The sequence below is a fragment of the Filicampus tigris genome, chromosome 11, assembly GCF_054856515.1.
Source record: "Filicampus tigris isolate MCC_2025a chromosome 11, RoL_Ftig_1.0, whole genome shotgun sequence".
In the NCBI taxonomy this organism is placed as follows: Eukaryota; Metazoa; Chordata; class Actinopteri; order Syngnathiformes; family Syngnathidae; genus Filicampus; species Filicampus tigris.
In genome coordinates, this window is record NC_141227.1 from 1022082 (window position 1) to 1046541 (window position 24460).

The 24460-nt window shown below is 42.2% G+C and overlaps 1 protein-coding gene across 3 annotated transcripts in view; it reads left to right on the plus strand.

Moving 5' to 3' along the window:
* Positions 1–19464, plus strand: part of nvl (nuclear VCP like) — a 148328-nt gene extending 128864 nt beyond the window's left edge. For 2 of the 3 annotated variants that reach the window (XM_086045707.1, XM_086045709.1), the window contains 4 exons: positions 1992–2068; positions 13766–13857; positions 16619–16716; positions 19282–19464. In XM_086045707.1, the coding sequence (XP_085901833.1) occupies positions 1992–2068; positions 13766–13857; positions 16619–16716; positions 19282–19326 (312 nt within the window). In that variant the 3' untranslated portion in view covers positions 19327–19464. The remainder of the gene's footprint in view (positions 1–1991; positions 2069–13765; positions 13858–16618; positions 16717–19281) is intronic. The other variant, XM_086045708.1, reaches the window with a different exon arrangement.
* The last annotated feature ends 4996 nt before the right edge of the window (positions 19465–24460 follow it).

Sequence of the window (24460 nt, forward strand, 5' to 3'; positions counted from 1 at the left end):
TAAAACATAAATCTGTAAAATTAAAGCTTACCCGATCTCCAGTTAGTAACATCACACAAGCCACCCGGTTGGAAAAGTAAGATAATGCCTACTTATGACATCATATCAACGACCAGCGGGCATTACCACTTAGTGGCGTGTCATCATCACTAAACATCTTTTCATCTGTCTTTTGGTTCGAAACATACGGCCGAATTCATCCTCTTAACATTTGACCGCTTGACAACTTTGCACGGATGCGTTTTTGTCACCGTGTGTGTGTGTGTTTGTGCTCAAATTTCGAAGACACGTAAATCGAAAGCAACACTTAACGGCAGCACAGCTATGACAACCGCCATGACAGATAATTCCTCACACATGTGAACCTTTGACCCAGTCTGAGGTCCTGAGCACTCTGGAAGAGGTTTTCCTCCAGGATCTCTGTACTTGGCTGCATTCATCTTCAATTGCAACCAGTCGTCCTGTCCCTGCAGCTGAAAAAACACACCCACAACATGATGCTCCCACCACCATGTTTCACTGTAGGGATTGTATTGGGCAGGCGATGAGCTTTGCCTGTGTTTCTCCACACATACCGCTTAGAATTAACACCCAAAAAAGAAATGTGGGGCTCGTTAGACCAGAGAATCTTATTTCTCATAGTCTGGGAGTCCTTCATGTGTTTTTTGCCAAACTTTATGCGAGCTTTCATGTGTCTTGCACTGAGGCTTCCTTTGGGCCACTCTGCTATAAAGCCCCGACAGGTGGAGTGATAGTTGACTTTGTGTAACTTTCTCCCATCTACCTACTGCATCTCTAGAGCTCAGCCACAGTGACCTTTGGGTTCTTCTTTACCTCTCTCACCAAGGCTACTCTCCCACGGTTGCTCAGTTTGGCTGGACGGCGAGGTCTAGGAAGAGTTGTGGTTGTCCCAAACTTCTTCCGTTTGAGGATTATGGAGGCCACTGTGCCCTTAGGAACCTTGAGTGCTGCAGAAATTATTTTGTAACCGTGGCCAGATCTGTGCCTTGCCACAATTCTGTCTCTGATCACCTTGGACAGTTGCTTTCGACCTCACGATTCTCATTGTCTCTGACTTGCACCGTGAGCTGTAAGATCTTATATAGATCTTTCCTAATCAAGTCCAATCAGGTTAATTGAACACTGCTGGACTCCAATAAAAGAGCAGAACCATCTCAAGGAGGATCAGTAGAAATGACCCGCATGTGAGTTAAATATGAAGGTCGCTGCAAAGGGTCTGAATACTGATGACCATATGATATTTCAGTTTTTCGTTTTTTCATAAATTTGCAAAAATGTCTACGTTTCTGTTTTTTTCTGTCATGATGGTACATTGAGAAATAAAATTAACTTTTTTTGATTTTGGCAAATGACTGCAATGACAAAGTGAAAAATTTCAAGGAGTCTGAATACTTTCCGTACCCACTGTATGTATAAAAATATATTTACTGCATTTACAGAACGATTTTGAACTGTAAATGTATGTACCTGAACAGATTCTTTCCTAACAGTGACTTTTAACACAGCAGCAACTTTGCTGATTAAAACGGAACAGAACCAAGAGAAAATAAACAGTACTTCATCATATTATCTTCATATCACTGCCCGCTGATACTCCAGTTTGTCAGTTAACGTCCACCTTTTATTGCTCTGCTTACGCATATCACCTAATTCATAACCTAGTGCAGCCTGTTGAACTCCTCCACCTGCAGTCACATCCTGTTAAGGGCAATTGTATTGTATTCTATTATAATTCCGGTTAGAGCGCCCCTAGCGGCAGAAGAAAAATCCACAGAATAGCCGCACCTTTATATAAGCCGCATGGTTCAAAACCTAGGAAAAAAGTATCTTATAGTCTAGAAAATACGGTGTGTGGACTATGTGTCATTATTGGGATATAAAATTAGCTTTTTCCGGGATCTTCATGCACTGCCAAATGAGATTATGATAATATTTTCGTTTAAATTTGTATCTTTTTATCTAATCTGTAGAATGGAACCATACCTCAGATGGAGCAAGATGTCAGTCTGGAAGAAATTGCGTATGATGAACGCTGTGACTGCTTCACGTAAGTCTGAAATAAAAATGTCATCATCCCTGTTAGATTTCATGCATGCCCCATTGCCCTAAAGCCTGACCTGTACTGCTAAACTTGCAGATTAACTTGGAAATTTACCACAGCTTTTCTGGAAAAAGGTTTTCGCTCACTGCCACTGTAAAACAGTTGTCTTTAGTTACAAAATATTTTTTTCCCCTGGGCCTTATTCCCACCATGTTTGCCACTGTAATTATTTGAACTGACATTGCCTAGTCAGTCTCACAAGTTACAATGTTACAATGCAAGAAATTCCTCTACATCATGTGCTGCCATGGGCGTAAAAGGCGAGTAATTTATGTCCTATCCTGACGATCCACCCTATCGAGAACGTTGGAACCATCCTTACGCAAATGTTTTAAAAGGATAGGAGGTAGTAGCAAATGATCTATGGGGATGGGAGGCACTTAACATCCAAACAGCAATGTGTATATGTAGATTATATGTAGATGTATGTTGGTGTGTATATACATCTGTATATACACGTTTACTGCATATATTTACATTGGTTTTTGATTCTGAATGCTTGCTGTTAATGTTATACATTAACGACTACATTATGCCGCCGTCTCTGTGTGACCTATATCTTTGCTGCTGTAACGAAGAAAATTTCCCCACTGTGGGATCAATAAAGGCCTTCTTATTATTTTTCTGATTCAACTCTGGAAGGGTATTCTGACATCCTGGAAAGAAATTCAAGCACAAGCTGTACAAAAACTCACAAGATCAATGGATGCAAGAATTGTGAAGCTGCTATTAAGAGGTCCTATGTTGAAATATAACTTGACCTGTTGAGATGTTTTTGATTGAGATCAATTTTGATTTCAGCAAATGCAACATCCTAATGCTGCAAATTCAACAAAAACATTCCTACAGTGAAGCAATTAGGTAGGAGGTAGAAATACATACAGTATTTGGGGGAAATTATGGGGAGAGGCTCTAATATCTAATTTCATGGAGACATCACTAACAATGACGTCACGTCATGACCGTGCGTAAAAAATGAATCGGTCTGGACCGTGGCTGAATTACTATCACCATAAATATCCACTTTATGCTTCATGTTTAAAGTGGGATTAAATTCAAGTCAAATATAAAGTCAATCCTGTTACTCAAAACAACTTTGCAGATTCGATCCCTGTGCTGGCAGCACTTACCATCCGCCTGCGCGGAGCGCATTTTGGGCTCCGGATGACAGCAATGTTGGATATATGCGACCTGGCCGTTCAGACTGCGGTCGCATTGCAAAAAATGCGATATATATCCGATCTAGGACCACATACAAAGGCGGCCCATGTCGGATTTGAAAACATCGGAATTGAGTCGTTTGTCATAAAAAAAATCAGATACAGGTCGCATATGGGCAAAAAAAATCCAATCCGGGTCGCATTTGCCTGCGGTGTGAACCTTATCTTATCTCTTGTCTCATGCCCATAAAAATATGTTTGTCTGTATTTTTTAGTTGGTCACCTTTAACTTTGGTGGCGCATGACCTCCATCACAGGAAGTTTTTTAGTGGTTAAAAAAAAAAAAAAAAGAAAAAAAAAAAAAAGCTAGCAATCAGAGCTGTAAATATTTAACCATTTTGTGTTTATTTTAATTCAATGCTTGTTTGTTTGATCTGCAATGCACTGATGGCATTGGCAAAGAAAGGGAATCTGGAGCGGCATTTTAAAACGGTACACTCGAGCAATGATAGTGATGATTCTGCACTTTACACGCTAGAAAAGTGTAACCCTGCCTCTCTGAGTTTGGTCTCCCACTAAGGTAGGCAAGGATTTTCTTTGAACAAACAAATAGTAACCGCCTTTAGATAGGCAGGCCTGCCTCTGATTTTAAACAGGCTTCCGTCAGCGATTCCGACCTCAAACTTCTATAGCATTGCCCCCGCTGGCCGATATTTGAACACAGTGACTAATAGTGATTCTCTGCGCCATGGAAGCCTGTTCACAGCCTGGTCCCTCACTCAAATCTGTCCCGCAACCAACAACAGCTCGTTATTGTGCCTCGCCGCAAACAATAGACTAAAGACGGACTGCAGACGAAAGATAGATTAATAAATACATGGGCTTCCGACTATGCTTAGTCCGTCTATTTTAAAATTGTTCCTGTCATTCGTCAACCGTCAGCAAAATGGGCGTTGTCGTAGGCAGATAGATGGAGCTCTCCGTAATGTAGACGGAATGCCCAGGGGTCTCACTTATCAACGCTGCATACGCACAGAACGGGGCCTGAAGGATGCATACGCAACTTCCTGCGCAAAGTATGTGACCTATCAAAAAATAACTTGACGGGAAAAACTGTGCAAATGTACAACGGCCGGACTTATCAAAGCTGCGTGCGCACAAAACAGGCGTGAAAGATCCGTAAGCAATGCGCTGCGTTAATAAGTACGTGACCCTCTCCCCCAAAAATTGAGGAGAAAAAGTGGGCACATTTACAGACGCTTTAACCTATACGCACATTCTGGAGACAAGAAAATTCAGCGATGCAGTCGGTGAGGTGGTGAATTGAAGATCATGCCTCTGACATCCAGTTTCAATTAGAATCAGCGTACATCGCGCTGAGTATATTTATAGATTTAGCACTCAGTCTATCCTTTTATAGAGATGCTGCTCATGCTTTTTAAAGTGCCCTTCTGGGATAAATGAAGTGTTTTCATTGCAAAATTACGTATTTGTTCGATGTGGTTTTGGGGGGTTTCTGAGAAGCTTCCTTCAGCAACTCTCCTATCTAGCTCTTGAGGATTAAACAAAGGACACAAAACCAGTTGATTCTTTTATCATCACTTTTGCATTTATTGTATATTGTCAATGAAAGACTGAACAGTGCTTCAATTTCTTGATCGTAGGCATCGATGACTCAAGTTGCAACAATATGTCACACACAAAAAAAAACTACTGGGGGGGCTTTGGATTTACTTAATTCGGACAGTTGCACATGAATAAAAATAACTGACGGATAATTGACGTAATTGTCTACTCTTACAAATATTTAAATATAGTGTAACAAATTGGGTTACCTGTGTTGTGATTTGTGTTTTGCTGATCGAGTTGTGTTGTTCCCGAGGTTCCTGAATGCATTGCGTGTCTCGCTGGATGGGAGGTGTGTGCGAGTGAGGGAGGAGTTGAGCGGAAGGCGAGAAGGAAGAGAGATCCGTGTGTTCTTATGACGGTGTTCTGTTTTTGCACTGTAGTTGGCGTCGGCCACAGTTACCACAGTAGCCGTATTGGAATAATAAAAAGGGAGATAATTAAGCTACCTCTGAGGTCGTGTCTTTGGAAGACGTTACAATGTTCGTTTTACACAAGTTTGTCACGTGCAACCGATGTACATGTCCGAATGAAATAAATCCAATAGAATTTTTTTTTCAGTAGCTGATGGTGTTGCTGCGCAGTCTACCTACCCGCAGCGCGGCTACACGTGCTGGGTCGTGCTTGGGGTTCGAAGTCGCACTCCCGTGCGAGTCACCGGCCGGGAACTAAATTGCACTGATTGCCGGGCTAAAACATCCCGGCCACCAACGAAGCAGCCAGCACTTTTTTCTCTATTTTTTTTGTAGATTTTACTGTAATATACACAAGTTTATCACATTTTAACCATATGCGCAATCAATGTACACCAATTACATAAATTGAATAGGCTCCTATTTTCAGTGCAGCAACATTTGCATTCCCAAGTTGTATCCCTCTGTCTGAGCGCACACCTGCGCCTGCCATCCATAACGATGGAGCAGCAATTAAGGCTCGTTGGGACGCACCATCGCAATTGTATAATCATCTCCGTTTAAGTCAGAGCACTTTGTTTTTCCTTCTGTCTTGTCGGTTGTGTTTGTTAATATTTTTTGTACAATGCCAACCTCTGCCACCAAAAAAGATTCCCTTCCTTGTTTCCACCCCGCTGAAAAGCATTGTCGTCATTATTCATCTTTCAAAAAGCATTGGCCAAAATGGCCTCATTCGTTTTCATGTACTGCTTTTGCACTGACCATATATGGATAGACTTGGCCATGTAGAGGGCGGTACATTCGGGCTCCCAAGTTCAGTGACTTATCAAGGGAAAATGTCCTACAGGTGTGTCTATGTACACACGGGTTGATAGGTCGGATTTTTTTCGTATGCCATTTTCGGATTTTGTGCGCACATTCACTTTTGATTTGAATCCTACGCACTCTTTGATAAGTGAGACCCCAGCTCTGTAATTTAGAATGTGGTGTACTGCATTTTTGTGTTGACGGCGGCCATCTCTCACTCGCTTAAACCAGGAAATTGATTTTTCAAACATATGTGAAATCTTCTGTGCATTTGGTAGGCTGTAATTTGCAACGTCGCCACATCATGCAATTCATATTTTGAATCCCTGCAAAACCAGTGGCCAAGACTTTCCTCTCGTGAAATGTTATGGCAGAAGCCCGCAGGCTGTGAATGCCCTGTGCAATAGTAGTGGGTGGATTGATACAAATATTGATAATATTGATACCACGTTAGTATCAATATCAGATCAATACTGATGTGATGAAATTGATGCAACATGCACAGCTCAAACAGACGACAGCCAGGTTGCCGGTGTTGTGCCAAAGTACCCGCGAAAAAATCAGTATCCCGGCCGTGGGAGCGCGCACATATTGAGTGAAGGCGGCGCAACATTAATACGTTTAGCATTTAAAGACGTACAAAATACACACTTTTGTGTTTTTTATTTGTAGTTAGGTTAGGTTTTTCAAAAGCATGGTAGTATTTGTCAGTGTGGTTTTCAGTGAATTATTCACTATAATTTAACTCGTGCTGTAAGCGATTTATTCCGCCAAAATAGGTGAAAGTTATGCATATTTGCATTCATTATGTCAATGACCATAGTGAATTTCAAACATCGAACATGATTACATGAAGTAGACATTTCCAGCGGGTTCAATTTTCAATGGCAAGGTACAGATGGGTTGTCTCCTGTAAGAGACCACAGACTGGTATTCCACTGGTATTTTTTTTTTTTTTAACAATCGATAGCTGTGTCGAGAAAAGCAAAAGAAAAACAAAATAAAGTCACTCATGTTCTGCATTCGACTCGTAATGCGTTCAATGACCGCTCGCACAGTAGGACATTTTAAAATACATAAATACATGGACTCATTCAATGCATCAAACAGCTAAAACTACACATCAATAAACAATGTGGGCTTTCTAACTCGGTGCACCATTACTAATAGCTATTACGATTGTTTTCATCCAAACAAATAAAGACATGAGATCCAGGCTGAAATGACCACATGTGTTTGTATAATTATGCACATTAAATGCACATTAATTTGTATAAGACGCATTGATATTTCAGCAAAAAAGGGTGTCCATTTGACGCATCTCAGCCAATGCACAGAGGTTTAAAGTTAAGAATTATTTTGAAAAAGCAGTTTTGAGAGATGGCTCCAAGTGTTCACAACTTTCTTAATCTATATCCTATTTTCAAAAGCTTTGTATCATTAGAAAGCTTGGTGTAACACAGAACCTGCCAACATAATGTCAATCATTTTTAATTAATTACTTACAAACCTAAATTAGAGAAAGCTGAACACAAAGCACACATTTAAAAAAAATAAAATATATATATATATATATATATATATATATATATATATATATATATATATATATATATGAGCAGATCCATTAAAAAAAGCTGCTTTATTTGTCATTGCACATCACAAAGCAAAGAAATTACACTTAACAGGCATGCTTCGCACAAAGAAACATGAAAAACAATGACCAACACAGGGAGACATAAGGCATAAGGGGCTGTCCGTACTCGCTGTGAAGGCAGAACGCCCCAAGATCTTAGATGAGAAAGAAAAACACTAGGGAGGAAAAAAGAATCGGGCTCGAATTACTCTCCTTTTAATAATGATTTGAGAAGAAGAAAAAGAAACGAAATCAAGAAAGAAAAAACCTCAGCACATGTAGCCGTCATTTAAAGACATGTACAACAGATTTCAAGACATTACATGCAATGATTAGGCAGGATGGATAGGGGGAGGGGGGATGTGACGCAACCAGTCTGACTAGCAGCTCAGTCCTTTCGAGCGCTCCGCAGCTCAGGTCTCGTTGTGGGGGAAAACAGGAGTCCGCCAAAAGCGGTGATAACAAGGATGTGTGTGCGTGTTATTGTCATGGATGTGTGTGTGTGTGTCAGCATCCGCAGTTGCTCCGCCAAGCGTATCATCTCCTCCGTGGAGACGCCCTTGGAATACCAGTCTCTGACCCATGAAGGAGCAGCTGCTGACAGTGATGCTAGCGTCCATGCATATTTTCTTCCAGGATGTTTGGGGAGCAGTCAAAAATGTCACACAACCTTGAGTCTTTAGCCAAATTAGCCAATTAGCCAAATCCACCAATTTGGTCTATGGCGCTGAGAGTCCAGCTGACTAATTCTATGAAACCGGAACCATCCATCCATCCATTATCTCCCGCTTATCCGAAGTCGGGTCGCGGAGGCAGCAGCTTCAGCAGGGAAGCCCAGACTTCCCTCTCCCCAGCAACATCCTCCAGCTCTTCCGGAAGGATCCCAAGGCGTTCCCAGGCAAGCCGGGAGACATAGTCTCTCCAGCGTGTTCTGGGTCGTCCTCGGGGTCTCCTGCCGGTGGGACATGCCCGGAACACCTCACCAGGGAGGCGTCCAGGAGGCATCCTAATCAGATGCCCGAGCCACCTCAACTGGCTCCTCTCGACGCGGAGGAGCAGCGGCTCGACTCTGAGTCCCTCCCGGATGGCCGAACTTCTCACCCTATCTCTAAGGGAGAGCCCAGACACCCTGCGAAGGAAACCCATTTCGGCCGCTTGTATCCGAGATCTTGTTCTTTCGGTCATGACCCACAGCTCATGACCATAGGTGAGAGTAGGAACGTAGATCGACCGGTAAATTGAGAGCTTCGCCTTTCGGCTAAGCTCCTTCTTCACCACGACAGACCGATACAGGGTCCGCATCACAGCAGACGCTGCACCGATCCGCCTGTCGATCTCCCGTTCCATCTTACCCTCACTCGTGAACAAGACCCCAAGATACTTGAACTCCTCCACTTGGGGCAGAATCTCATCCCCGACCTGGAGAGGGCACGCCACCCTTTTCCGACTGAGGACCATGGTCTCAGATTTGGAGGTGCTGATCTTCATTCCGACCGTTTCACACTCGGCTGCGAACCGCTCCAGCGAGAGTTGGAGATCGCGGCTTGAAGAAGCCAACAGTACTACATCATCTGCAAAAAGCAGAGATGCAATACTGAGGCCACCAAACCGGACCCCCTCGACACCTCGGCTGCGCCTAGAAATTCTGTCCATAAAGGTTATGAACAGAATCGGTGACAAAGGGCAGCCTTGGCGGAGTCCAACGCCCACAGGAAACGAATCCGACTTACTGCCGGCAATTCGGACCAAACTCTGGCATCGGTGGTACAGGGACCGGACAGCCCTTATCAGGGGGCTCGGTACCCCGTACTCCCGAAGCACCCCCCACAGAACTCCCCGAGGGACACGGTCGAACGCCTTCTCCAAGTCCACAAAACACATGTAGACCGGTTGGGCAAACTCCCATGCACCCTCGAGGACCCTGCTGAGGGTGTAGAGCTGGTCCACTGTTCCACGGCCAGGACGAAAACCACATTGCTCCTCCTGAATCCGGGATTCGACCTTCCGACGGACCCTCCTCTCCAGCACCCCTGAATAGACCTTGCCGGGGAGGCTGAGGAGTGTGATCCCTCTGTAATTGGAGCACACCCTCCGGTCCCCCTTCTTAAAAAGGGGGACCACCACCCCGGTCTGCCAATCCAGAGGCACTGTCCCCGATGTCCACGCGATGTTGAAGAGACGTGTCAACCATGACAGCCCCTCAACATCCAGAGCCTTTATGAACTCCGGGCGGATCTCATCCACCCCTGGGGCTTTGCCACCGAGGAGCTTTTTGACTACCTCGGTGACTTCAACCCCAGAGATAGGAGAGCCCACCTCAGAGTCTCCAGGCTCTGCTTCCTCAGTGGAAGGCGTGTCGGTGCAATTGAGGAGGTCTTCGAAGTACTCTCCCCACCGACCCACAACGTCCCGAGTTGAGGTCAGCAGCACCCCATCTCCACTATAAACAGTGTTAATGGTGCACTGCTTCCCCCTCCTGAGACGCCGGATGGTGGACCAGAATTTCCTCGAAGCCGTCCGGAAGTCATTTTCCATGGCCTCCCCGAACTCCTCCCACACCCGGGTTTTTGCCTCAGCAACCGCCAGAGCCGCATTCCGCTTGGCCTGCCGGTACCCGTCAGCTGCCTCCGGGGTCCCGCAGGCCAAAAAGGCCCGATAGGACTCCTTCTTCAGCTGGACAGCATCCCTTACCGCTGGTGTCCACCAGCGGGTTCGGGGATTGCCGCCACGACAGGCACCGACCACCTTGCGGCCGCAGCTCCGATCGGCCGCCTCAACAATGGAGGCACGAAACATGGTCCACTCGGACTCAATGTCCCCCGCCTCCCCCGGGACGTGGGAAAAGTTCTGCCGGAGGTGGGAGTTGAAACTCCTTCTGACAGGGGATTCTGCCAGACGTTCCCAGCAAACCCTCACAATACGTTTGGGTCTGCCAGGTCGGACCGGCATCTTCCCCCACCATCGGAGCCAACTCACCACCAGATGGCGATCAGTTGACAGCTCCGCCCCTCTCTTCACCCGAGTGTCCAAAACATGCGGCCGCAAGTCTGATGATACGACTACAAAGTCGATCATCGAACTGCGGCCTAGGGTATCCTGGTGCCAAGTGCACATATGGACACCCTTATGCTTGAACATGGTGTTCGTTATGGACAATCCGTGATGAGCACAGAAGTCCAGTAACCGAACACCGCTCGGGTTCAGATCGGGGGGGCCGTTCCTCCCAATCACACCTCTCCAGGTCTCACTGTCATTGCCCACGTGAGCATTGAAGTCCCCCAGCAGAACGATGGAGTCCCCAGGTGGAGCGCCCTCCAGCACACCCTCCAAGGACTCCAAAAAGGGTGGGTACTCTGCGCTGCCGTTTGGTGCATAAGCACAAACAACAGTCAGGACCCGTCCCCCCACCCTCAGGCGGAGGGAGGCTACCCTCTCGCCCACCGGGGTAAACCCCAATGTACAGGCGCCAAGCCGGGGGGCAATAAGTATGCCCACACCTGCTCGGCGCCTCTCACCCTGGGCAACTCCAGAGTGGAAGAGTGTCCAACCCCTCTCGAGAGGACTGGGACCAGAACCCAAGCTGTGCGTGGAGGTGAGCCCGACTATATCTAATCGGAACCTCTCAGCCTCACACACCAGCTCAGGCTCCTTCCCTGCCAGAGAGGTGACATTCCATGTCCCAAGAGCTAGTTTTTGCTGCCGGGGATCGGACCGCCAAGGTCCCCGTCTTCCGCCGCCGCCCAGCTCACACGGCACCCGACCCCTTTGGCCCGTCCCACCAGTGGTGAGCCCATGGGAAGGAGGACCCACGTATCCTTTTCGGGCTGAGCCCGGCCGGGCCCCATGGGTGCAGGCCCGGCCACCAGGCGCTCGCCGTCGAGCCCCACCTCCAGGCCTGGCTCCAGAAGGGGGCCCCGGTGACCCGCGTCCGGGCGAGGGAAAACGTGGTCCATTAATTTTTCTCATCATAAGGGGTCATTTTGAGCCGTGCTTAGTCTGGTCCCTCACCTAGGACCTGTTTGCCATGGGTGACCCTACCAGGGGCATAAAGCCCCAGACAACGTAGCTCCTAGGATCATTGGGGCGCGCAAACCCCTCCACCACGATAAGGTGACGGCTCACGGGGGGTGAAACCGGAACCAAAACTGACTTTTGCCTCACCAAAAACACATCGTCCTCCAACATACCACTCAACACGTTCATAGTTCCATGGGGGAATTATGTCAGCAAACAACACACTAGCACACAATTTGAATTTAATGTGAAACAGCGTGGACCACTTAGTGACTTTAGACCAAAAAATATGATTTATTAAACACAGTGGACAACTTTACACACAAAAAATATATACATTTACAAAGCCAAATATAAAAAATGCACACAGAATGCATTCGATGAAATAAAAAAAAATAAAAAAGTTGGACAACAATTAATGCTTAGTCCGTCTTTTTTTTTTTAATTTTATGTTTCCCATTTTTCGTCTGCAAAATGGGAGCCTGCCATAGACGGATAGATGGACCGGTCCTGAATCCCCACGTGAATACTAACAAAGTATACAAAGTCTTCTCCATGCTCTCTCTGTCTTACTGTCTCTGTACCATCAACCAAAACGCAGATAACCAAGCAATGCTTTTATATCCAAAAAGCCATACAAACCGTTACATTGATCCAACTTGCATCACTACAGGATAGAACATTTAATCTAACATCCTTACCATAATTTGGCACTTCTTCCCCAAAAAAAGTCTTATATCCATGAGGCTGTCTGTACACACAGAGACCTACACACCCATTCACACCAGTTAGCTAGGCAATAGCAGCCTAGAGACCAAGAGACCCTTTTCTGCCCTATGGCATCAAAAGATGCGCGCACATACCTGGTGCAAAAGAACAGTAGACACATTTTTTTTGTGTGTGCCGTTATTATAGTTTTTGAATAGTTTAAAAAATATCAGCATGCCTAGCTCTTGTGTGTTTGTACAAATTGGAGTGGAAAATTACATTTTTTCTCAATTCCAAGAGGAAACAGGTCATTTAAAAAAAAAAAAAAAACAGATGAGCCTGTAGCTGTCAGCTATTAAGGAGATTCTCCCGACTATTGGTAAATCAGTTTTGCCCATCATCAACAGCCTGTCTTCTGGTGTAGTTCCCCAACATTTTAAACATGCTGTAGTGCAACCCCTGCTTAAAAAACCTGGCCTTGATCAAGTTGTGCTATACAATTTTAGACCCATTTCCAAGCTGCCTTTTTTTTCTACAATTCTGGAAATAGTGGTGCACTCACAGTTAAGATCTTTCTTGGATGAACATAATGTCATGGAGGTTTTCCAGTCAGGCTTCAAGAAGATGCATAGCACAGAGTCAGCCCTGCTACGTGTTTTTAATGACATCCTCCTAGAAAGTGACACTGGAGACTACGTATGTCTCGTTTTGTTGGATTTGACTGCAGCATTCGATACGGTAGACCACAGTATTCTTTTGAGGGTGCTTCATCAGAACTAAAAACGGGCTAGACACGCCAATGCTTAAAGGTCAAGAAAATTAATTGTGATTTTGCAATTTGATGATGCATCAACATTAATTACTAAGAAGCATCGGTATCAGCATTATTGGCACTTTATTTACTTGGTATCAGATCGATACCAAAATATACAGTATCACACACCACTACTGCGCATTGGAGGGCTTGCACAGTTGACTTGGTCCCGCCCCCATTGATTGGCGGCTGTTGTGATGAATAAACAACAGAGGAAGAAAGTGAGGCCAGTGCAATGTGGTTTCGGACCGTTCTGGAACCTGTAATGGAAAGGTGGCTTTTGACTTCCTTTCCCTAATCTAATGTTCCTTGTGGCAACAAGTGTACTGTTTGTCAGGCCTCTGTTGAATATAGAATAATCTTTGTAGGAATATATGTATTGTTACACCACCCTGATGAAATCCTCAAACAGCTTATCTATCTGCCTGCCTGTCCTTTTATTCTAATTGTATCTATTTTGTACAGCGGTGCTGACCTGACTGCATTAGTGAGGGAAGCATCAGTTCATGCTCTCAAGGCCTACTTGAAGTCCCAGTCTATGCAACCTTCTTCCTCTGGTAACTTCAGTCTTGTTAATTCAACTTTATTTGTATTTGTATTTGTATTTTGTCAAGCTAGCTCCTTCAAGATTTTTATAATTTAAGTACATTCACATTGACAGTGTTCTGCTTCCCATTTTGAGATTAAAATGAACTTTTAGACTATAGAACAATCTTTTGTGGACCCATATTAGGGGTGAAACAAGTCTTCGAGTAATATTGACTACCTCTATAAAAAAAAAAGTTAAAAAAGCTAAAAAAAAAATTCCCTTCTTTTTCTGTCTCTGGTACCCGTACATTTGGTGTGCCATGGTAGGCTTTTTTTTTTAGTTGTTTGTGGCAGCGCGCGGTTCAGCGGCACTTGACTTGACTCGTCTTCCCGAGTAGAAGTGGAGCCCAGTTTAAGTTTAAATTGCCATCACAAACTATTGGCACCGACATCAACATTTCGTCATTCTGACATCATGTTCAATGCTAATCAAGGACGCTAAAAAAAAAAATCGAACTACACTGAAATTGTAGAATGCGGCACCTGTTCCTAGTGTTGGCGATTAATGGCTAGCAGCTAGCCATCTCACTACTTTTCAAAGTACACTTTTGATGCTGACAGCCCGACACAGTTGTAGTTCCTCATGATCAATTTTGAACAAAACAGGCTGTTTTAGCTGGCAAAATCACTTAATCTCTCAGCCCAAAATGTCACCTAAAAAAACAAGTGGATGTTCATTATTAAGTGACATGTCTTGTTTTCTCTATCCTTAACCTATCCTCCGTATCCTTAATTGTTCTTTAACCATGAAAAAAAAAAAAAAGGTGTTTTTTAGGACTGGGAGATCATTCACGATCAATATGTATTGCAACTGACACATTATCGATATTAATAGAAAATGACGTCGATTAAATGTTCGCTAGAAAAAAAATCAGAAAGAAAACACGATCGCGGCATTGTGCGTGTTGTTGGCAGCGTGCAGCCACCTCCAAACACAGAAGAAGTTAAACCAACAAAGAAAAAGTGGCTAACGCAAAAAAGCGTGGAGCAAGAGAGTGGCGCTAACTTGGTTCAAATAGAGTAACGGAGTACAACTCTTACAATAAGATATTATGCATACTAACCCGATCACCGTATTTTCCGGGCTATCACCCGCACCGTTGTATAAGCCGCACCCACTCTATTTTTCGAACATTTTGGGGAAAACCTTAGATAAGCCGCACCTTTATATAAGCTGCACCTATCTATGTTGAAAACGTTTATATTTACTGCATTTACAGAACGATTATGAACTGTAAATGTACATGTATGTACCTAAGCACATTCTTTCCTAACAGTGCCTTTTAACACTGCAGCAACGTTGCTGATTAAAACAGAAGAGAACAAAGACGAAATAAACAGTACTTATCTTCATTTCACTGCCGACTGCCGCTCCAGTCTGTCGGCTAATGTGCACCAGACTCCACCACCCATTGTTCTACTACATTCTACATATGCACCTGTCTTGTTTTATGTTAATAAAGTCAGCCAATCTAACACACAACGTGCTAAATCATCAATAGCATTTCACATCGAAACAACAGCACAGACGTAACATCAGCCAATCGCATTCATGTGCACTTCAGGCACCTCTAGGAAAACATAAAATCAAAGCATTACAGCACCTAATGCAATAACCTAGTCTATGGCGCCCTCGCCTGTTGAACTCCTCCACCTGCAGTCACATCCAGTTGATGGGAAATGTATTGTACTGAATTGTACTGTCATTCCGGTTAGAGCGACCCGAGCGGTGGAGGAAAAATCCACAGAATAGCCGCACCGAACTAAAAGCCGCATGGCTCAAAATCAAGGAAAAAAGTTGTGGCTTATAGTCTGTAAAATATGGTAAATGTCGCTGAATGGAGACGTGTGTACATTAAAGTAGTTCCCTGTCTTTGACATGCTAGCGCCAGTGTTAGCCATGTCTGAATCAGGCAATTAAAATAAGATCGTACTATGGCAATAATGAGTCGGCTAACAAGATCAAGTAGTCCTAAGACGGTTGGTCAACGCTAATGCATGCACTGCAAGAGAGAATTAGTTCACCACACTTACACTGTATGACCATTGAACGGCTAATGTAAGTGGATCAACAATACTGCTGTGTGTGTAACATGTATCGCAAATAAGCATTTACAATGAACTGGTGGAGGAGAAACTGCACATTACACGACAACGATGTACACAAAAACAGTTATTTAAAAAAAGGGAATAGGTTTGAAACAAAATCAATAATTATCAATATTGACTGATCTGAAATACTTATGTTTCACAGTATATTGTGAAACATTTTTCAGCCATATCGCACAGCTCTACTAAGCACATTATGTTTAAAAAGGTGTTTATTTAATCTTTATAATGACCAATTTATTTGACTTTTTCATAGTTGCCTTGACCTCTTATTAAAGGTTCAGTATTATGTTAAAATAACCTAAATTCATCCTTTTTTCCTCCAGGTCCTTATTTTCAATAGTAAAAAAAAGAGACAAAAAAAAGATTTTGACCAATATGAACTACTTATATTGTGATATCCTTTTCAGTCATATCGCCCAGTCCTAACTGTTTTTTATTTCATCCAAGTACTTGAGTATTTGATATAATTTTCAGTTGAATATCCAAATACCAAAATATTTGATAGCTGTAGTCCCTAATCCATATTATATTTTGTAAGTGCTTGTAAGGGAGACAATGGGAAAGAAGTATAGGGAACTTAATCCTGTTTAAAATTGTGGGTGATTTTGTTTCACACAGGTCACACATTCTCCTCTGGACCTGTGGCTGATATCAGAGTGAGCAGAAAAAATGTGGAAGATGCCTTCAGAAAGGTTAGACCATCTGTGTCAAAAAAGGTAAAATATCAGTTTGTATGTCATCCAGTTGAAATAGTTCTCACACATCCTCTTGTGGCATACGTCACTCCCATCAAGGAGGTTGCAATCCCCTTTAATGAATCATACCAGATTTTTGATGCTCATTTGAAGCATCACAGCTTCCACATGCATTACTTAGAGCAGTGGTCAGTCAATTCTGGTAAGCAAAACCGTCACATGCCTATTTAAAGCACCGAAAGCACAAAATGGAATGGTTGGATAAAAGACCAGGTGGTCGACTGGTTAGTACGTCCGCCCCACAGTTCAGAGGTGGTAGGTTCGCATAGGAAGGCATATCAGTGGAATTGAGGAGGTCTTCGAAGTATTCTCGCCACCGACTAACAACATCGCAAGTTAAGGTCAGCAATGCTCCATCCCCATTATACACAATGGTGATAGCGCACTGCTTCCCCTCCCTGAGACATCAGACGGTGAATCAGAATTTCTGTGAAGCAGTCCGGAAGCCGTTCTCCATGGCCTTACAAACTCCTTCTACGACAGAGTTTTTGCCTCGGACATCTGCATTGACACTGCATTCTGCTTGGACTGCCAGTAGCCATCAGCTGCCTCCAGAGTCCCACAGGCCTAATCGTACTTCTTCTTCAGCTTGATGACAGACCTCACTGCTGGTGTCCACTAACGGGTTCCTCCTAATCACCTTTCCAGGTGTCACTGTTATTGCCCAGGGGTGAAGTCCCCTAGGTCAGTCCTGGCCAACCTGCCGCTCGCGAGCCACATGCGGCACCTTGAAACCCTTTTCAAAAATGATCTTAGCTGGGCGCAGCGTGCCGTCAACCCCATTATTGTTTATATGGTAAGGGGTGGGGAGCACGGAATGGTACAATAAAAGTTCCTTGCTATTGTCCTGGTCTTGTTTCGCTGTACAATAATGAGACGTTCATCTTAAAATGTAATTTTATTCACCAGTCTGGCATTTCAGCACCTCATTTCGGGGTTCGTGTTACATGGTCAATCGGGTGCCTGTATTCGCAATACTCGATTGGCTGTGTAACCCTTGTGATAATTTCACACCTCTGAAGAAATGCACTGATGATTGGCTGACTGGCGCATGTGACATTTCTCCCGCGGGGCTATGTAAACAAAGGCCAGCTGTGTACGCTTGGAGCTACAGTACAGTATCTTCCGATTAATTAAAAAGAAAAAAAATAGACCGAGTAGAATAGTCTGGTGGGGAGCAGTGTCTGTGGTTGAGACGTCCACTTCGCCCAACTTCCACCCCTTGCCTTGGACAACACATCAAAGATACTGTACATAAGTTGCCCTCCAAATTTAAACATATCAGTAAGCACAGAAAATGAAACAAATTAGGTGATTATTTTATTTGTTGTTACTTGGCTTTTTCTATACCTGTTGTCTTTATTCACAGTGTTCCTGACTTGATAAGCAAAGAAATCACTGTCAGTCGACAGTATCACATTTCAAATGCTAAAAATAAGAAATATGATACTGTGAAATTAGTGAGCAGACCTTGTAACATGAACTTTCCATCAATACAATGAGGCTTACTGCAGTTTTGCACTCTAAAAACAGTTGGGTTCAAATATCCCAATTTTAGGTAAAAAATGGACCGATTGTTCCATTTGACCCAACTTTCTGGGTTGTTTTTGCAGAAAACAGCCCCAAATATGGGTAGTTTTGTACAAAACAACCCCAACAAATTGGGCTGTTTTGTACAGAGTAACGCAAAAAGGTGGGCCAGATTGACCCAATTAGTGGAATAGTCCACTTTTGACCCCAAATTATTTTTCACAGTTTTTAGTGTGTGTGAGCTTTCACACAATATTGCAATAAATACCATACTGCTACATCAATACCATGATAAAACCAAGCCATGAGCTTTTGATATTGTTACAGCAGGTTTGTCTGATGAAAATATAATTTTGGCCCGTGATAGGATTGTGAGGAAAAATGTCAGTTTTACACAATTGAGCAATAGTGTGTGTGGAGGGCTGGTTTGAATGTGGTGATGGAACGGATTACATTCGATAATCAAGGTACCAAGTGTATGCTGTGGCTCTTCGCGGTAGCACAGTCCAAATCGTGGCTCTTTGCTTTTGAGTGGGTGGCCACCCTTGCCCTATGATAATGAGAACGGAGTGCCCTTTGTTGAATACATTTTCCCTTTACATGAATACAAACTCAGTGAGACAGCATTTTGGTGTGTGCATCTAAAGTTTGGTGACTAGACTTTTTTTGGGGGGTGGGGGGGGGGTTCCACATCTTCTAATTGTATATATATTTTTAGTTTGTCCATCAATACATTTCCATGCTGCTCATCTTGTTCAGGGTCACAGGTGAGCTGGAGCCTATCCTAGGCAACAAATAGCAATAACAATGATTGACTACACCACACAACCACTTAACTTTCAGTGACATCTGTTTAGTTAGTCATTGTTTTTTCAATTTATCTATTCAAATAATGACTAAGGTTTGTGTGAGAGCAACATTGGGCTGAAGTCCTTTCGGGGAAAAAAAAAAAAAAAAGATTGAACATGCAATGACTACACATGTATTTCTTTGCAGGACCAGATCATGTATGAGCAGCTGAAAGTGTCTCTGAGAGGATAAGTGCAAGACCACAAGAAAAAAGGATTACCAGCAGCAGTTTACAGTTCAGATGCCTCTGCAACCACCGTTAATTATGAAATGCTGGATTCACCTTTGTCAAGGCTTCTTGTATAACAATAAAGTCATTTTTAACTCTGATTTGGTTTCTACAATGAAAACAAGTGAAGCTAATGCACCTCACAGGTACTTAAGCCCAAAGTTATTTATATCAGGAAGTGGGATGTCAATGAAGCAGTGATGATCAAGGGTCTGTCACAAGCTTAAAGCACTTTGTTATGCACTTCGACCTCTACCATTATTTGACCATTTTTCCCAGCCTTTACCTTCCTGGAGTTCACTGATGCATCAGATGGTTGCCTCTAGAATCCTCTTCTATTCCCTCTCTCATTCATTATGCCCCACAGATGCTCAATAGGGTTTAGGTCTGGAGACAAGCTTGACCAGTCCCTTACAATTTAATAACACTCTTCAGCATGGTGAAAGTGCTACAAGAGGGATACCTTCTTAGATGCAGTAATAGTTGGCTTGTGATGGGAAAATGAAGCTTCAAATTTGCTTCATGAACCAGTTGTATTTTTTGATTCCTCTAGATGGCACTGTCTGTTTAACAATGGGCTGAAAGTGCACTGACTTGCCATTTCTTAAAACCCTTTATTTATTAAACTAACAGTGCCATATAGAGGAATTTTAAAAATACAACTCGTTCATGAAGCAAATTTGAAGCTTCATTTTCCTGTGCGTGTTACATATTTTTTTTATAAAATAACTGAAAATATATCGTGGTAAATTATAGTGATATAAAATGGCCTACTTTGTTATTTATTTTCCATATTGCCCAGCACTAATAAACTAACGTATTGTAAACTCTAGATTTGCATATAGAATTATCAGGCCAAATCCTCTGCCCTCTTCCATCTACTATGCAGGAGGAAATAAGGACCACAGTTGTCATTTTTGCTATTCCAGTTTATGGAAAGATAATTGCTAGAGGGTTTGGAAAAGTTGCTAAATAAAGTGAAAACATTACTAAATTGGCAACTATTAGAGGTGGGCATTTGTCAGTGCGTTTGTCCATCTGAGCTTTCGTCAGTATTTCAGGCAGTCGGTCTGAGTCAGCCAAGTTGAGAACAGACTCACCGGCACTATGTCACACGCAGCTGGCGCATACCTGACACACAGACAAAGAAAAAAATTGTTGCTGTCCTGTGAAAAACAAATCTCCATTTTTTCTTATTTTTTACATAAATGGTGTTTCCGCGTTACAGACATCGCATTAATGTGCAAATTTTTTAAAAAGTTTCCAAAATTGGACATGCGTATATTTCACAGGACACAGACAAAATAAAACTATTGTATACCTTTTTGGTCCCACAGACCACGTTGACGTGCCCCATACACTGTAAAATGTAATTTCACATTTCAAGTTCACTTTAAGTCAGGAAACCCGATTGCCTCAAAATTCCCAAGTAAAGTAGATTTTAAGTTATTACTGAAATAACTTTGTTTAGACAACTTAGGTAATGGAAGTAAACTTAAGGAATTCAACTCAAAATCATTAGTTAAGTTGACTGTAAAAGTTTGATCCAGACAACTCAGATAATGACAGTAAACCTGAGTACATAAAACAAAAAAATTAAGTTAAAAATGTCAACATTGTCACAATGGCCACGGATTGAACCCACCACCACCACCCACAATTTCCATGTTCAATCATTCACATTACTAGACAAATATCAGTAAACCCTTGGAGTAAGCTGAACTTCACCTGGTGAGCTAATGAAACAAAGACATACAACATGTTAAATGGAAAACAAAGTTTCATCATTTAGCTTTTTTGGTCTGAACACATGTAAAATAGAATTTTAAATTCTTATAAATGCGTTCTGTTTTAAATTCTTATAAGAATGTTAAATTCATAAGAATTTTAAACAGAAAGCGCTGAGCTTTTTTTTGTAGGAGTTGTCTCAAACATCAGAATTACAGTCATAGATTAAATATGTAAGTTAACTTATTCGTAATTTTACATGTTATGACTTTTTGGCAACTTCCTGCAATTTTTGCCTCATGGTGTGATTTTTTTTTTTCTTTTTCACTTTGGATGTGATAAGAGCAAAGCCAAAAAAATTTGTTTTAACTGTTAGTTAAAAACTATTGGAACCAGAATGCATTCATCTCACTTTTATTCAGTGGGTCAGAAAGGTTTAAGAACCCCTTTATGTAAGCTTAAGTTGCATATTTTTCAACATGGACTATTTTACATGTGTTTTGAACAAAAAGGCTAAGTGAAACTTGGTTTCAGTTTCATCAGCTCATCAGGTCTAGTAATGTGAATGATTGAACTTGTAAATTGGGGGTGGCATGCCTCAGTGGTAGAGTAGTCATTTCTCAACCAGGAGGTGGTGGGCTCAATCCCAGGCCAGTGTGTTGACATTTTTAACTTAATTATGTACTCATGTTTACTGCGATTATCTGAGTTGTCTGGATCAAAATGTTATAGTCAACTAAACTAATGATTTTGAGTTAAATTCACTTAAGTTTACTGCCACTATATTATCTAAGTTGTCTAAAAGTTATTTTCAGTAATAACATCAAATTAGATAACATCTACTTTACTTGGGAATTTTGAGGCAATCGGTTTCCTGACTTTTTTTTTAAAGTAAAGTGAACTTATTAATTTTACAGTGTACTGTTTTTTATTATACCAATCACCAACCTGTGTGTGTGTCTGTTGTTCATATTTTATCTGACTTGTAAATTATCTTTTCAACGCCAATTGGCTGTTGCAGATGAGGGACGGACTGGGCCCCACGTGGGTTGACCTGAAATACTGACGGAAACTTAGTGATGGACTGTCGATGCCCACCTCTAGTAACAATGTTGATGCACAAGTCACTGATCTTGCCTTGCTGGTACTACCGTCCACACATGCTCATAAAAAGCTTTCTTTCAAACTTTCAAAATAAAGGCACCACATATTTTACATTTTACTTCGACTTCATGGCTACGGTGAGGGCCTGTCAAAGACGGTGGGTGGGCTGGACGTGGCCCACAGGCCTTACTTTGCTCAGGTCTGTGCTTCAGGAACCTAAGTGGTGTTTTCTGTCCAAACAAAAAGCAATAACAGTCTGATCAAAATTGTGGGGCCCCTTTTGTACATATAAATAAACTAAGAAAAATCCAGTACCATACCTGCAGTTTATCAAAGCATGCACAAAGACAGGAGATGAAGATGGTTACATTTTATTCCAACATACACTTGGGAGTGTCCTCCAGGCTTTGGCCACCAACATTCAGGTTACAAGAAATTACACTTAAAAGAACCTTTAGACATACTGGTTAGCCATATTTGCAACATTTTGAGCCCTTATTTTAAGTTTGTTCTATAGCAGTGAAATACATTAACCCCCCATTTAATTTCACCCTGTTCTGCACAAAACATTTTTTATATAGCTAGTTAAAGTCAATGTCACATTACAGTCTTTAACAAAGAAATTAAAAACATACTTTATAATTATTTTTTAAATCTACAAACGAATGAAGTTGGGATGTTGTGTAAAACGTAAATAAAAACAATCATTTGCGAATCATTGTCAACCTATATTCAATTGAATACACCACAAAGACAATATATTTAATGTTCAAAATGACGCTTTTCATTTCAACATGCCAATCTCAATTTTGTCCATTTTTTTTTTTTTCTAAAGCATATTTTGTTTCAATAAATAGCTACGTGTGTAGATATGGTACAATATGTAGTGTGAACATTTGGAAATGTGTGAACAAATTTAAAAACTAGAGCTGCAAGCAGCTATAAAGGGCCATCGCAGCCCTGACAACGTTGGTGTACTGGCACGTTGGGATGCTTGCACATCGGAATTGAATTATCGAAATTATCCCGTGGCTAACTTTACAGCAGCTTTTGTAGTCAAGGTGAGTCCAAACTTTTAAGTAAATTCAAAATGGCAGACTTCCTCTTAGGTTTATCATATGACACCAAGAGGCTTTTTTGTAGGTCTCTTTCTGTTTGATATACTCGCAAATTTTCTTACATGTTGGTGAAGCGTGCAACCGGGGCCATTTTTTTAAACATTTTCTAGAGGGCGGTAGCGAGCCATCTTTGAAAGATTGCACAATTGAATAATAAATTATTGATTAATTTACCAGGCCTTCTATGTGTGCAAAGTTTCATGATTTTCCGTGCATGTTTACATTCTCAAAATCAGCATTGTGTTATTAGCAAACTGCGTTAACATGGCAACACCTTTTTGCGAAAAATCTCAAACTTCGTGTTTTAACATAATGAAGGCCTAAACACTCTTCTGAGCAAATATGATGGAGATTAGATAACCTGCCAGGAGAGAAACATGAAAGGATAAAACGTACTTCATTTAGCCAGTAGGTGGCGCTCCCACTACGATGAAAAGTTAGTTTGTAGATGTCTTCAGGTGTAGACTCTCATCAAATGTGTGACATTTTGACACGAAATCATCATGTGGATCACATTACAGCTGCTTTTAAAGTCAAAAGTCAATGTGATGCTGAATTGTAAAGTAAATTCAAAATGGCGGACTTCCTGTTAGGTATGGCACATAGCTCCAAGAAATGTTTTTATAGTTGTTGACTTGTTAGATATACCAGCAAATTCTTCGTAGATATAGGTGAAACGTACAACCGGGGCTGTTTTATAAAAAAAAATCTAGGGGCGCTAGCGAGCCATTTTTTTAAACAATTGGGACTTAAAACAACAACGCAAGATTATTTCAGCAGGCCTGATGTGTGTGCAAGGTTTCGTGAGATTTCATGCATGTTTAGACCGTCAAAATCAGCGTAGTTTTATTTGCGAACTGTCCGTTGCCATGGCGACAACTTTTTAAGAATAATCACAAATATCGTATTTTAACATCAGGAAGGTCAACAGAGTCTTCCGAGTAATTCTGAGGTTGACCTGGTTAACCTGCGAGGAGAAAAAGATCAAAGAATAAAACATGTACTTCCTTTAGCCAGTAAGTGGCGCTACCACTACGATGAAAAATAAGTTCGGAGATGTCTTCAGGCTTCGACTTTTATCAAATGTTAGTAGGGTTTTAGAAGAAACTAGAGAATGCAATTTCTGGAGAAATTGCGTGTGAAGGCG